At 56.2% G+C, this 14,815-nt stretch overlaps 1 protein-coding gene across 2 annotated transcripts; it reads left to right on the forward strand.

The window, feature by feature from the left end:
* The first annotated feature begins 745 nt into the window (after positions 1-745).
* On the forward strand, positions 746-13,221 carry PCIF1 (phosphorylated CTD interacting factor 1). 2 transcript variants are annotated; one of them, XM_034066966.1, is made up of 17 exons: positions 746-837; positions 1,036-1,108; positions 3,594-3,732; positions 3,894-4,018; positions 4,986-5,123; positions 5,554-5,684; positions 5,917-6,071; positions 6,295-6,442; positions 6,642-6,725; positions 7,414-7,513; positions 7,729-7,891; positions 8,981-9,153; positions 9,535-9,621; positions 10,119-10,303; positions 10,713-10,806; positions 10,988-11,163; positions 12,281-13,221. In XM_034066966.1, the coding sequence occupies exons 3-17, from the start codon at positions 3,609-3,611 to the stop codon at positions 12,519-12,521; spliced, it is 2,124 nt and encodes a 707-aa protein (XP_033922857.1). In that variant the 5' UTR covers positions 746-837; positions 1,036-1,108; positions 3,594-3,608; the 3' UTR covers positions 12,522-13,221. The 2 variants fall into 2 exon arrangements, with proteins under 2 accessions (XP_033922857.1, XP_033922856.1); XM_034066965.1 differs by lacking the exon at positions 1,036-1,108 and having other exon boundaries at positions 12,281-12,521.
* The last annotated feature ends 1,594 nt before the right edge of the window (positions 13,222-14,815 follow it).

The raw sequence follows: 14,815 nt of genomic DNA on the forward strand, positions 1-14,815 counted from the left end.
ACGGCCGGCGGAGCGGCCCCGGTCACACCCCGGTATCGCCCGCACCGGAGCCGCTCAGTGCCCGCTGCCCGGCGGGGATGTGCGCTCGGACCGCGGGGCTCCCGCTGCGCTCCCCGGGACAAGCCCCACCCGGCCCCGCTGAGCCTCCGCCGCCGCCGCCTCTTCAAAGGCTCTTTGTGAGCGGCCGCCCGCGGCGGGGCTGGGGTGTGTCCGGTTGGGTATGTCCGATTGGGTCCAGTTGGGTGTGTCCGGTTGGGTTGGGTCGGGTCCGGTTGGGATGTGTCCGGTTGGGGTGTGTCCGGTTGGGGTGTGTCCGGTTGGGGTGTGTCCGGTCGGGATGTGTCCGGTTGGGTCCAGTTCGGGTGTGTCCGGTTGGGATGTGTCCGGTTGGGGTGTGTCCGGTCGGGATGTGTCCGGTTGGGGTGTGTCCGGTTGGGGTGTGTCCGGTTGGGGTGTGTCCGGTCGGGCCGCAGTGACCGCGGCAGGCCCGAAATAGCGGCTGCGGAGCGGCCCTGCCCGGGGCGGGCCCGACCACACACACCCAACATGGCTCCGCGGCCGCCGCACCCCCTCCGCGCATGCGCCCCCTTCCGACCAGAGCGCGGGCTCGGCTGTGCGCAGGCGCCCTGGCGGGCGGGCCGTGGGCTGCCGGTATCGCGCATGTGCCGGGCGGCGGCCGCTCGGCGGCACCTGCGCAGTGCCGAGGGGGGGCGGCCCCGCGCCTGCGCAGCGCCGGCCCGCGGTCCCGGCGCAAGATGGCGGCGGCGGGACGGGCGAGGCGGAGGTGGGGCGGGCGCGGCGGCGCGCGGAGCCCGCAGGCCCCGACAGCACGCGCAGGTGAGCGGCGCATGCGCGGCAGCCGCGGGCACGGGAGGGTGGGGGGGGGGGCAGCGGCGGGAGGCGGCGGTGCAAGGAGGCGGTGCGGGCCCGCGGCCGCCATCTTAGAGCTCCGCCGCCGCCGCCGCCTGCCCCGGCCGTGGCGGGCGCGCGCTCCCGCCGCTGCGCGTGCGCCGTAACGGGCTCGTGTCTCCGCAGCGGGCCCGGCGCGGGACGCTCCGCTCTGAGGATGCGGCGCCAGCGGCGAGCCCGGAGCACGCGTGCCCACACCGTAAGTACCGGGGCCGCCCGCCCCGTGGGCCCCTCCCGCTGCGGGCTCCTCCCCCCCGGCCTGCACTGTTGTGGCCGCCGCGCTGAGGAGCTCCGTCCGGTCACCCCCGTTCCGGGGAGCTCCGTCCGGTCACCCCACGCTCCGGGGAGCTCCGTCCGGTCACCCCACGCTCCGGGGAGCTCCGTCCGGTCCCCGCCGCCGGCCGCTCGCGTCCCTGCCCGCGGCGGACGCGGTCCCTGCGCTCCCCACACGTGTCCGGCCGCCCCGGGAGCGGAGCCCCGGCCGGGCGCAGGCTCCGGCGCTCGGGCCAGGGCAGGGACCGACGGAGGGCGGCGGGGGCAGGAGCGGCTCCGGGTCAGGGAGCTTTGCTGTGCCCCAGGGGCTGTCGCTGCTCTCCTTTGTTTGCGTTGCTGTTGTCCTGTGTAAGATTCCACCTCAGTGAAATGGAAACAAACAACGACTCTGTTCGCTGCACTTCGTGCTTTGTGTCTCCTTTCACCTTGCTGTGGTCTCCGGTTGTGCTGCTCCTGGGCTGTAAGCTCTCTGGGCAGGGACGGTGTCTGTGAAGTACTGTACACACCGTGGTGTATAAAACCAACCAGAATCACCATAAAGTGCTGGATTATTCTGGATCCCTTTATTATTATTCTGGATCCCTTTCACTGACTACATCCCAACACCAGTTGCATAAAGGTTGGGATTCCCATCAGTTTGCTTTTCCCTTTACCCATACCTTAAGGGTACTTCAGTTCAGTACTCATCAAACCTGATCAAGTAATAAATCTTCTTATCTCCTTCCACCATCCTGATTTATCCAGAAGTGGGAGAAGGCAGAGACAGGGACAGACCACTCTTTGCCAGTGGGTTTGAGCACCTGCAGGTGGCTGCAGCAGGATCTTCATAGCCAGCACTGTCACCTCTTGACATTCACTGGGAGGTCTGGTCCCCTCAGTATGTACTGGTTTGTTATAAGGTGTTCTCTATGTACTGTGCAGGATACACGAGCCCTGCGTGTGCTTCAGTCTGAGCAGGGGCTGAGCGCGGCCTGGGAGGGCTCCCTGCCTGCAGTAGTCCCTGGCTACCCTGCAGCCCTTGGCCGGCAGCTGAGGGGCTGGGGCTGGGCTGCAGGTGTGAGCGGCAGCCACTGCCCGGTGCTGGCTGAGGACACTGCACCTCCTGACCTGCACTGGAGCTGTGTGCAGAGGCTCTGCCTGTGGCTTGGTCCCTGTCACCTGCCTGATTGTGCTCCCGATTCCTGCAGTGTCCCAGACCTTCCCCTGCTCACCATGGCTGGAAGGATGGAAACATCTTCCAAGGTGCTGAGAGGGGTCAAGTTCTTCAGCCCTGGCCTGCATCAAACCAGTTCCGCAGGTGGTACTGCAGGCACCCAGGTAGTGCCTGCTGACTCGGGGGTCCTTTTGGCTCTCCCCATTCTGCTGCTCTGACAGAGCCAGCAGGTTTCATGGGCAGGAAGGGGAGCAGAGGTAAATAAATGGAGGTAACTTGGCCTGCAGACTGAACAAGGGAGTTAGTTATGAGATGATCTAAAGCAAGTGTGCAGCTGGGGCTGCTGTGGTGTTCAGTTAGAAACACTTCTGGGTACAAGGTTGTGCTGCTGCAGCCCTGACTGTGGTGTTCAGGGTGTCCCCAGAGGCCTGAGTCAAGTTAAGTAATTGAGGTAACAGTAATTATTTCAACTGCCTCATTTTCCCAGGTCTTTGCCACTGTGTTTCAGGCTGTGGGGAGGAGGAGGCTGCAGTGCTGGTAAAGAAACCTCCCCGGGGAGCAGTGGTGACTAAGAGGAGAAGCCTGGTCCTTTCCCTCTGGCTGGCTACCTTACATGATGATATAGGGGAGCTCCATTGTCTCACCAGAGCTGCTTCTGCATAACTGCTGTTATGCAAATGTAAAAGTACCAAAGGCTAAAGCTGCCTGAAGCCTTGCAGCCAGTCTGGGACATGCTGAGGAGAACAGGCCAGGAGGTCCTGACCCCTGTTATTAGTGAAGCACTAGGGCTATTTTATACAGCAGAAGTTGCTTAACAAGAGCCGTTTTGTTAAATTATGTGCACTTCTGTATGTGTAGATGTTGTTGTAAGCCGTCTCTGAGTGTAACAGGTCAGGTTCGGCTGTGGTGTGAGTGTGGCAGAGGTGGTACATGTTCCCAGAGGAGTGGATTTCTGGTTTATGCTCTCAGTGCTGCTCTATGGGTCAGGCACTGCACTCTCAGTAGGGCTTTAGCTGGAAAAAAGAGTATTTTGAATGCTGGCCTTAAGAGCTCCCTACCTGGCACCACACAGAGCTCAGCACTCCTCACAGCTAGCTGTGTATGGGACAACAGCTACTACTGAGGACTTAGGTGCTGTGTGTGCTTGTTCAAACCCTCTTTTATTGCCAGAACAAACTTGCAGTTCTGTAGCTGAATGGACCAAGTGCATCTGGGATCTCTCCTGCTGTGACATGGGTTTTATGTCTGTGTTTTCTAGTGTGGTTGCTGAGAAATGGCCAATGAGAATCACAGAAGCCCTGCGGAGGAAGCGTCTCTCATGAGTCACTCACCCAGCACTTCCAACCAGAACCAGCCCAGCTCCCCCAAACCTCTGCGACTGGTGCAGGACCTGCCAGGTACAGCTCTGCTTTAGGAGGGCTCAGCACGGAGCTCTCCTGGCCCTGGGGCAGGGGAGGGTGCAGGAAGGTGCTGTGGGGGTGCTGCGTGTGTCAGGGCTGCGGCAGCAGTGGGGCTGCTCTGCAGGATGCTGCTCTCCTGACTCCCACTGTGTTCCCAGATGAGCTGGTGCAGGCTGGCTGGGAGAAGTGCTGGAGCAAGCGGGAGAATCGCCCTTACTACTTCAATCGCTTCACTAACCAGTCTCTGTGGGAAATGCCTGTCCTGGGGCAGCACGATGTCATTGTAAGTGCACACTTCTCCAGGGACTGTGCTGATGGTGGGGTGTTCTGCAGGGGCAGGTGCCCTGGTCTTGGGGACATCAGATTGCACATGTGGGAGGGTCTTCACTGCCTCTAGAACTCCTTGTGAAGCCCATCGTGTGCCTTGGTTCCAATGAGATATTCTTCCTCCTGGTGCACATGCGGCTGGTGCTGTTCCAGGGTGGTGCCTTGCTCAAAGAACACCCTGGGGGAGCTGTGATGCAGTTTTCTCAACTAAGTCATAAAAAAAGCACACAGCACAGGTCTAGAAGGGAATTTTTTAGCTTCTTCAGGTGTGAGCATTGGTGTTCGTATGTCCATCCATGTCAGGCTAGGGCTGAGGGCTTATTGTCTTTGTCTGGGACCCAGGTGTGTCCTGGGTTCAGCAGCAGCTGGTGCAGTGCTGTGGTTTTGACTTTGAGCCTGGGAACAGCGCTGATAACACCGATGGTTTCAGTTGTTGCTCAGTAATGTTTACTGTGACCAGGGAATTTCTGAGTCTCATGCTGTGCCAGGGAGGGGAGGGGAAGCTGGGAGGAAACAGAGACAGGACACCTGACCCAAGCTAGCCAAAGAGGTATTCTGTACCACAGCATGTCATGCCCAGTATATAAACTGGGGGCAGTTACCGGGAAGGTTAGATCACTGCTGGGGTCAGGCTGGATATTGGTCAGCAGGTGGTGAGCGGTTGTATTCGCTTCCCTTGTTATTTCCTTTATCATTGTTTTTATTGGTGGTGGCATCAGTGGTTTGTGTTATACCTCAGTTACTGGACTGCTCTTATCTCAACCAGTGGGAATTACATTCTTTCCATTTTCCTCCCATCCCTTTGGGAGTAGGGGGAGGAAGAAGTGAGTGAGCAGCTGCGTGGTTCTGAGCTACCGGCTGGGCTAAACCACAGCAGTTCTTTGTACTGCTAACATGTGCTATTGTTGTTTGGGTGTTCACAGTCAGACCCTCTGGGACTGAACGCAGCTCCGATGCCCCTGGAAGGTGGGATGATAGATACCTCTGTGGAGAGCAAGCAAAGGAAGAGGAGATTCTCTGAGGAGGTTCCACCAAGCGGCAACAGTATGAAAAAGCCCAAGGTGGGTCTGGTGCTGTGAAACAAATAGGCTTAAGGATGTTGTGCCCACTGAAACCTAGAGGGTCTGGAGCTTGTGTCTGGGTTTTTGAGCTGTGCAGGTCAGGCCACCCTGGTGTAGCTCAGCTGATCCTCAGAAAGTAGAAGAGCAGAAGCAGACTCAGGTCCTGGCAAGTTGTCATTTCTCTCCTATGGCCTGAGTCAGACCATGGGAGCTGGCAGGTCACAGAGTGGGACTGAGAAGCAGTTGGGACATAGACTGGGACTGAAGTAGGGTGACTTGCACATCCATGTTAATGTTCACCAGCACAGGCAGAATGTGCTGTAGCAGTCTGGGGGTATCCTGAGTGCCACTTAGCAGGACTGTTGGCTGCACCGGCTGCTTTCCCTTTACCTGTTTCTGTGGGGCAGTAATTCCTCTTTTATACCCCCAGGCTGATGTCCCCGGGAACCCGGCTGCTCAGCCAGTCCCCAGCTCTCCCAGTATTCCAGGAACCTCTGTTCTGAAGGCCTGGTGTGTTTCACCTGAAGATAAACAGCAGGCAGCTCTCTTACGACCAACTGAGTGAGTTGTCTCCATTTGTCTTCTTCTCTTGGTGGTAGATTAGACAACTGGTTTTCCAGACATCTTTGAAGCAGAACCTGAGGGATGTAACACTCCTGTGTCATTGCAAGGAGCCTGGATAGTTCAGTTTCCTGGCTGGTCAGACAGCCCAAGGAAGCATCGCTAGCAGTAATATTTGATAATTAATTAGGCCATGGTCTGATCACCCTGATGACATCTGCTTCTCCCATAGAGTGTATTGGGACCTGGATATTCAGACAAATGCAGTGATTAAGCAGAGGGCACCATCTGAAGTGCTTTCTCCACACCCTGAGGTGGAGCTGCTTCGATCCCAGCTCATTCTCAAGCTGCGGCAGCATTACCGTGAGCTCTGCCAGCAGCGAGAAGGTGGGTTCCTGTTGGCTCCCTGCTCACCTCGGTCTGCAGTACTGAGGTGATCTGCCTTTTGGTTTGTCTGTCTTGTCCTGTGATCTCCTTTTGTGGTGGTTTTACTCTCTGTGACATGTTGGTTACATACTTGTCAGGCAGAATTCCAGTGCGCTGACCCATATCAGAGCTTTTGGGCACACCTTTGTCGTATTGATTAGAGCCTTTTCCTGTGTTTCTTCAGGGATTGACCCCCCAAGGGAGTCCTTTAATCGCTGGATGCTGGAGAGGAAGGTGGTCGACAAAGGGACAGATCCTCTTTTACCCAGTGACTGCGAGCCAGTAGTATCTCCTTCCATGTTCAGAGAGATCATGAATGACATTCCCATCAGGTACTGTTCAAAGCAGGGCACCTTGCTGGGATGGCTTTGGGTAGGTCTGGTTAGGTGGTTTATTTATCTGCCTTGGTTTTGTGCTCTTGTGTTTTACTCTGGGGATAAAGTGGGATGCTGGGGATGTCAGTCTGGGGAACGGGACCTGGCCTCTGGGGCAGCTGTGGAACTGATGCATCTGAACTTAAACTGACCTCAGGTTGTCCAGAATCAAGTTCCGGGAGGAGGCCAAGAGACTGCTCTTCAAGTACGCTGAGGCTGCGAAGCGGCTGATTGAGTCCAGGTGGGAGTTCCTCTTACATTGCTGCCATGCTCAGAGGAGAAAATAAAGTTACAGGGACTTTAGGAGCTGCTGCATCCCATTATTCAGCATTGGTCATAATCTTATTGAGGAGAAGTAAGGTTAGGAACGTACAGAAGAAAACCAGTAGTGTTGGAGGCATCTCTTGATGGAATGTTGGGAAGCTGAGTGAATGTGGAGACAAGTGAGAGTCTGTGAAACACTGGACACGGGATGTCCTGTGCCACGTGTCCCTGAGAAAGAACTGGGTGCTCAGGCACTCGCTGCTGTTGAAGAGCAGCAAGCTGACAGCAGGATGTTATTACGCTGTGTGCGATTTCTCTGACAAACTCTGCCACAGGGCAGAGTTGAGGATGACAGCCACGAGGGAAGTGCAGAGCTTGTTAATGGGGTGGTTTTCTCAGAGCCACAAGCTACAAACAGCAGCTGCATTTGAACATGGGAGGCAGGGTCAAAAGGGATCATTTCCGAGACAGATGAATGCTTCCTCTGCCTCTCCGTGCAGAGGGCAGTGGGCAGCTGCACTGTCCTTCGGCAGTCCCTAGTTGTGCAGATGTCTGGAAGCACTTCCCAGAGGAGGCCTGGAGGGAGCAGCAGCAGAGCTGTGGTGGTGGATGGATTCTGTTGCCCTGCGGCTGTGGGTTAACTTGGGCTCCTCTGTTTTGAGCAGGAGTGCTTCGCCAGACAGCAGGAAGGTGGTGAAGTGGAACGTGGAGGACACCTTCAGCTGGCTGCGACGGGACCATTCTGCCTCTAAGGAGGACTACATGGTCAGTATCCCTCTGTGTGGGCAGCTGAGCACAGGGAGCCTGGGAAAGGATGGGAAAGCCACAGGAAAAGCCTTTATGTGACGTGTTGGGAATGGATGAAGGTCCTTCTGGAGAAGGCGACGACTGCTTTCCTTTACTCTGTGATTTGGGAGCGCCGGAGGCTCTGCATCCCTCTGGTGGGATGTGTGAGGGCCTCTGGTTCTCTGGTTCTTCAGGACCGCCTGGAGCACTTACGCAAACAGTGTGGGCCCCACGTGTCTGCTGCAGCAAAGGACTCTGTTGAAGGCATCTGCAGTAAGATTTACTACATATCCCTTGAGTACGTCAAGCGGATCCGGGAGAAGAATCTTGCCATACTCAAAGAGAACAATATATCTGGTACGCAGTCAGCTCTGAGGAGCTGTCAGGCTACTGCACCGCAGCACAAACATCCTCTGGCTTGGCCCCACTCCAGCAGCGTTACGTGCTGGGGGGTTGCTCTGAGACCACGGGGCTGAGTTCCATAGTCAGGAATAGCCAGTCCAGTGTAGGTCTTAGCTGGCACTCACACCGTGTGTGCAGAGGCAAAGTGCTTTTCCATCAGGTGCTGTGGCCAACTCTAATATCAAGTATCATAAATTATGGTTTGTCAGGATGAAACAGCTTGTTAGGAGCTGACCCCAGTGCACGGGAGGTCAGTTCATTGCCCTGGATCATACCTTTTTTCTGTACTTCTGCATGAATTCCTGGGGGCAGCTGACAATCCCTTTCCTCCACAGCATTCTTCCTTTCCTGGCAGATCTGTTCTTTCTTCCTAGTTGATGTCTGTACTTCTGTCTCTGGTCACTTTTTGCTTCTTACATGATTCCTGCTGCTTTCATCACCACCAGTCCATAGTCCTTTTCCTTTTTGAGCCCTACCTCTCCTCAGATTCCCTTCAGATCCCAGTGTGTGCCTTTGGCTGCTCTTGGTTTTGCTGCTTTTCTTCCCACCTGATTGAATCCCTCATTCCATCTAACCAGTCTTTCCCATGAGCTCTCTTTCTCCCAGCTGAAGCTGCTGCCCATGATGGGTAACCACAAGGTAGCAGGAAGATTCCTTTGCCTCCTGTGCTTGACAACCTGGGAATATTTATTGTGGTTTGGATGAGTTTGGGGCACACTGAAATAATAAGTGTAGCAACAAGGAGGGTGTTTTACTTGTCTGAATGTGCCTCACAATGCTGGGGTGCTTGTGTTCAGCCTACAGGTCTGTCTTAGAGATGGATCCTTCCTGTGCTCTGGCAGCGGGTGATGGAGTTAATGTGGGGAATCAGCTCAGAACCTAGGTAGCTGCTTATGCGATCTGTGAAGGATCACCATGTACTTCTGGGGGGACCACTCTGCTCTTTAGCCCTGTTCCTGTCACTGCATGTTTGGAGGTGAAGGGAAGATCTGTCCCAGATGTCCTTGGATTCTAATGGGCTGCCTTTCTCTTTACGGTCTGCAGCTGAGGTGGAAGCTCCCGAGGTCCAGGACAGGCTGGTGTACTGCTACCCAGTGAGACTGGCCATCCCCTCCCCACCGCTCCCCAGCGTGGAGATGCACATGGAGAACAACGTGGCATGTGTGCGATACAAGGGGGAGATGGTCAAAGTGAGCCGCAACTACTTCAGCAAACTGGTACGTGCTGAGCCCTGTGTCCCCCTGTCTGTGAGGGGGGGGACAGTGCAGGGGATGGGGGCTGCTGGACACTGCCCTGATCACAGCAGAAATGAGGACACCTTAGTCAGGGTCACGCTCCTGCTGGGAATAGCCCCAGGGTGACGTGTGTGTGTGCTTTGGACACAAACTGTGCTGCGAGGATGGCTGTGCCCGCTGGTGGGCACGTTCATGCTAGTCAAGAGCTTGTGGTTCACTCACGTGGTAGGAGCAGATGTGCTGACAGCTTCCATGCAGAGCCCCACCTGCTCCTGCTGCTGCTGAGCATTTCTCCAAGGCGTGTTTGTGTGCTCTTGTCTGTGCTCATTCTGTCTGTGCTTAATGCTGGGCTTTCTCTTGCAGTGGCTTCTGTACCGGTACAGTTGCATTGACGACTCCAGCTTTGAAAAGTTCCTGCCCAGGGTTTGGTGCCTTCTCCGTCGATACCAGGTGCTGTCTCATCACAGCTCTATAGCAGAAAGCTTCACTAATAGCGAGGAACTTCATCTCTGTGCTCTGGGAGAGGCTCACAGCTCCAGGAGCCTGATGCAAAATAGGGTTTAAACTGGGTCTGTGGTCTGTTCCCAGTGTTTGGAGAGAGGACTCCGGTCAGGGGAGCAACTGTGATCTTGACAGGAGACCTCAGTGGGAGGAGAGATTATTATTTATGAGAGAAACCTTCAGTAGTGGTGGACTCAGGCTCAGCTTCACGGGGGATATGTGTGGAAATCAACACTTGGTTTGTGGGGCCTCAGTTGGATGGAATATCTAAAGAGGCATTCTTGGGTACGTGCAGGGGACCTACACGAATTTGAGAAAGGACGAGGGGGCCCTGCATACCTAGAGGAGTGGGTGCATGGACGTGTGGCCTTGGGTCCGTGGTCAGTGAAGGGAGCAGCAGGAACAGCGAGTGCAGGCACAGCTCACCCGGGGTTTGCTCTCCTCAGATGATGTTTGGTGTGAATCTGTATGAAGGAACTGGTCTGCAGGGGTCACTTCCCGTGCACGTCTTTGAAGCCCTCCACAAGCTCTTTGGAGTGAGTTTTGAATGCTTTGCCTCGCCCCTGAACTGCTATTTTAAACAGTACTGTTCGGCCTTCTTGGATACAGACGGGTATTTTGGATCCAGGGGGTGAGTCCACATTTGGTGCTGTGTTTGTGTGTGGATGTGGGGCTGGGCTCAGGAGGATGTGTGGCTTCAGGGCTGCAGAAGGGCAGTGAGTGGACACACGCTGGCTGTGAAGTGTGGGTCTGGCTAAAGGCCTCTGATCCTGGGGTGATGCAGTTTGTGGGTCTGCCAGCACCTGTCCCTGTTCTGGAGAGTGGGGCCCCAGGCCCTTAGTCAGCTTAGGTCAGCAGTCACCTGCAGTGAGGACTGGTGGGATGTGTCCCCAAGGACCAACACCCCTGGTCAGGCTCTGCACTGCCAGAGATCTGGGCTTCCCAAGAGTGTGACTGCCTTTCCTGAGGAAATGTGCTTTTTGAGGTAGAAAAATCAGACTTGCAGCCTCTCTGACAGGGATCTTTGCCTTTTCCTCCAGCCCGTGCCTGGATTTCTTTCCTGTAAGTGGCTCTTTCGAGGTAAATCCTCCGTTCTGTGAGGAGCTGATGAATGCCATGGTCTCTCACTTTGAGGTATGTCTGCTCACGTGTGGAGCTGCATCTGTCCTGTCCTCCCCACTGCTCTGCAGCCTCACAGCAGGGCTGTGATGCGGGAGGTGAAGGAGGGTGACTGCTGCAGCACTGCTCTAGGAGCAGAACTGTTTCCTGTCTGTCATTGCTCTGCCAGGGCTGAGTTTGTTTCCTCCTTGAACAGAAACTGCTGGAGAGCTCCACTGAGCCTCTGTCCTTCATCGTCTTCATCCCTGAGTGGCGGGACCCTCCTACGACAGCCCTGATCCGCATGGAGCAGAGCAAGTTCAAGCGGCACCAGCTCAGCCTGCCAGCCTTCGACCACGAGTACCGCAGTGGCTCCCAGCACGTCTGCAAAAAGTAGGCCTTTTCCTGGGATCCTTCTGGGAATGCGAATCTGAGCCATGTGACAGAAATGTCCTAAGTTGAAATCAATGGGAACAGGGAGCGGACAAGGACAAGGGTCACCCCCACATAAAAATTTCATGTTGGTTTCATGACTGCTGAGGTATTTCTCCACAAAAGGCTTGTGGGTGATGTATTCCTTGGCACAAGTGCAGCCTGATCAGGTCCTACCTGGGGTGCTGTGGGGATTGGCTCTGGTCCACCCCCAGCCAGATCTGGGGAGCAGCAGTTTGTGGGCTGCCGGATGCTGCAGTGTTCAGTCCCTTGGGGAAGCAGAGCAAGGGGCAGGTGGGATCTCGGTGCTCAGTGGAGCAAGTTGGCTGCTGAAGAAACAAGTTCAGGCAACAGCTTGTTCAAGCAACAAGTGCTCAAACACTGGAGTTCACTGTACTTGGTTAAGACTGACACCTTAGCATGACAGGTCTCCTTCTGCAGGGACAGTGATGTCCCCTGCATGTGGGAATTCTTAAAGAGCCAAGGCCACGTAGTGAGCGATCCCGATACCCTGAGCCTTGTTACTGTAAAGTAAGAAGATTCTTGGCAGGCGTAAGCAAGGTCAGTTGTCTTGTTAGGCCCCTGTAATTTTCTGCTGAAAACGTGCAGAGAATGATCCCTGCCAAGGTTGTACTTTCCCACTGTATTTTTAGAGTAAGGTATTTAATCACAATTATAACAAGTTGTAAACATCAGCTCTGTAAACGATAGTAACCTGTATACTCACCAATTAGAGCTCAATATCCAAGGCTGTTACATAAGGGAGTAAGGGTATAAGAAGAGCACTGTATCTAATAAAGTTTGATCACATTGATTGTCTCCCGTTGTCCGGGACTCCTGCGTCAACACCTGCACGTGCAGGTAGAGAGCAGCCTGGCTGTGCAGCATCGTGATCCTCTGCCTTACTCAGAAGTGCCTGATACTGTGTTCTGCCCACTCTTGTGCTCAGGGTAATGAGAGTCAGAGAGAGAGGGTGTACTTGTCCTGGATGTGGCACAGGGAGAGGGCAGGTGCTGGGCAGGGGGTCTGGGTGCATTCTGAGCTGGAGATGCTGAGTGCCTGTTGTCTTCTCTTGCAGAGAGGAGATGTACTACAAGTCTGTGCACAACACGGCCATCCTCTTCCTGCAGAACAGCGCAGGCTTTGCCAAGTGGGAGCCCACCCCGGAGCGGCTGCAGGAGCTTGTTGCAGCCTACAAGCATTCAGGCCGGACCCTCAGCTCCTCCTCCTCATCTTCCTCCTCCTCCTCCTCCATAGTGGACAAAGAGCGGGAGCTGGGCCGAGAGCAGAGCAGCAGCCGGGAGACCAACCCCAACTAATGCGCATAGCAGGAGGCAGAGGGGAGGTGCCTTGGCCCCGGTGGCAGGGGGGCAGTGACAGACTCTGCCTGGCAGCAGCTCCGGGCACCGCTTCCCCCCGCGAACTGCACGGGAGGGGAGGCTCCGGCAGCGCCGGGCACGGAGGAGCCGCAGTGCCCAGGGAAGGACGGGGCAGGCGCAGGCCCGGGCGGAAGGACAGCGGCATGGGATGGACGGAGGCACAGGCGGCGGGTGCTCGGCACCGGGGCTGGAGGGGCCCTGGCAGCGCCCACAGCCCAGCGCCGCCGGGACAGGGACGGGCAGAGCCCGGGGGCTCCTGCGGCCGGGGCGGCACCAGAGCAGCTCCGTGTCCATAGTGTAAATAGATAGGTCCGTGGCGCCGCAGCTCACGGGGCTGCTCCCATCGCATCCGTGTTTCTTTCCCTTGTGTGAGTCCCGTGTTCGCCCACGCTGTGTACTGTATAGGGGAGGAGCGGAGCAGAGGAGTTCCTTTGGTGTGTAAAGTCTTTGCAGCTGTTTTGTAGTCGTCGTGGTTTTTATGCGGAGCCTCTGGGCTTTATTTAACCTCCTTGGGTTTTGTTTTGTAAGGATTAATTTAACACCGCTAACCATTTTATTACTTTTATCAAGAAGAGCAAAGTCTATTTTTGATTTCTGTTTCCTAGTTCTTAGGAACATTAAAACCAGCATTACAGCTCTGCGCCGGCTCTGCGCCTTCTGTCAGCCTGGGGCTGTGCTCACCCCTGCCCTCCCTCTGGATGGAAGGTAGAACAACGTTGAGCTTTTCCAGATCCATCTGACCCTTCTGTGCTGCCCATCCCTCCTGGGAACAGGTTTTCCCACTGACTGCTGTGAGCCTCAAGCCCCCCAGCAGCTGCCACTGAAGGTTTGGCTCTCCCTGCCCTGACTCCAGGGAGCAGCTGTGGTCACACTCGGGCTCCTCAGCACAGAACCAGCCCCTGTCTGCTTGTGTGGTCTCAGCTCTTGGTGCTTCGGGTGCTCCTTGTCCCAGTCAGGGGGGCCCAGGCTGAGCCTCATGGCACAAAGCAGCCACTGGTGCCATGCCAAGAGCAGGCCTGGGCGCCCTGCAGGGGGGCCCTGATGGCCCTGGTGAGAGGGGGACGTTCCTGGGGTGAATGCACCCAACTTCCCCCTTGGGTATTGCTTCAGCATCTGTGTTCAGTCTCACCGTGTCCTGGCTCTTGGGCTAAGGAGCCATCACTACCACCATTCTCCCCTGGTCTGAGGCTGTAAGGGCAGCTCGGGGTTAAACACAAATAGTCATTCTCTGGTCCAGGTTTCCTGCAAACATCTAGAGCGTTTCCCTGCCTCTGGATATGGCAGGAAGAGCCTGGCTCCAAGCACCCCCTATTCCCAGTGTTCCCACAGCTCTCCAGGGATGCTTTCCATGACAAGGAGATCATTGACGCCCTCTGGCCCTGGGGAGGACTGGGAGCCCTAGGGAGGACTGGGAGCCCTGGCACTGAAAGCTGCAGCTTTGGAAACCTTTTTTGCCTGTTATTCATTCTTTGGAGCTGAGGCAGCTGGTTCCTCAAGCGCAGGTGAGCACAGACACAGGCCCTGGGGAGTCAGTGAGTTCTCCTTGGGGTCTGTCCCCAGGTGCTGGCCCATTGCCTTGTTAAGTGCTTTATTGCTGAGGTCTCAGTGGAGATGTGAGTGCTCAATGGCCAGGCAGCTCTGTGGTTTCCCTTCCAGGACATCTTTACCCAGTCAAAGGGAACAGAAGGTAGAACCATGGGGGCTCTGTGGGTGCTGCCATCCTGGAGCTTCCCTTGAACAAGTGGAGGGGACAGGTCCTGAGCAGGAGCACCCCAGGACCCAGTCGGGGCTGTACAAGGGGCTGTAGGGATGGGGCAGCCAGGGGCACAGCTGGGAACACTGGGGGGCATGAGCAGCACTGGGGGGATAAGCCCAGGAGCTGGACCTGTCCTGGGCCCTGGTTATCCCCAGCTCGCTCAGACCCTGATGGTGTGAACTAATGGGGTCCTCTGGGCAGCTCCAGTGGCAGTGGCTGCTCTGGGCTGAGCCAGTGCTGAGCTCGTCAGGGTGTGGACATTAATGACAGGGCAGCTCATGGAGCTCAGCACAAACCCTTCATTCCCTTGTGCACAGACGCCCTGTCCTGAACCCGGGGCTGAGGGCAGCGGGTGGGGGACCCATCACTGGTGAGGGCTGGAGCCCCCCACACATCCAGGCTCAGGTCTGGGTCCATGCGCAGGGTCCATGGGTCGCTGCTGCCCTCACTGGGTGCTCACTGCCCTCACTGGCTGCTC

Source organism: Melopsittacus undulatus, chromosome 10, assembly GCF_012275295.1.
Source record: "Melopsittacus undulatus isolate bMelUnd1 chromosome 10, bMelUnd1.mat.Z, whole genome shotgun sequence".
NCBI lineage: Eukaryota > Metazoa > Chordata > Aves > Psittaciformes > Psittaculidae > Melopsittacus > Melopsittacus undulatus.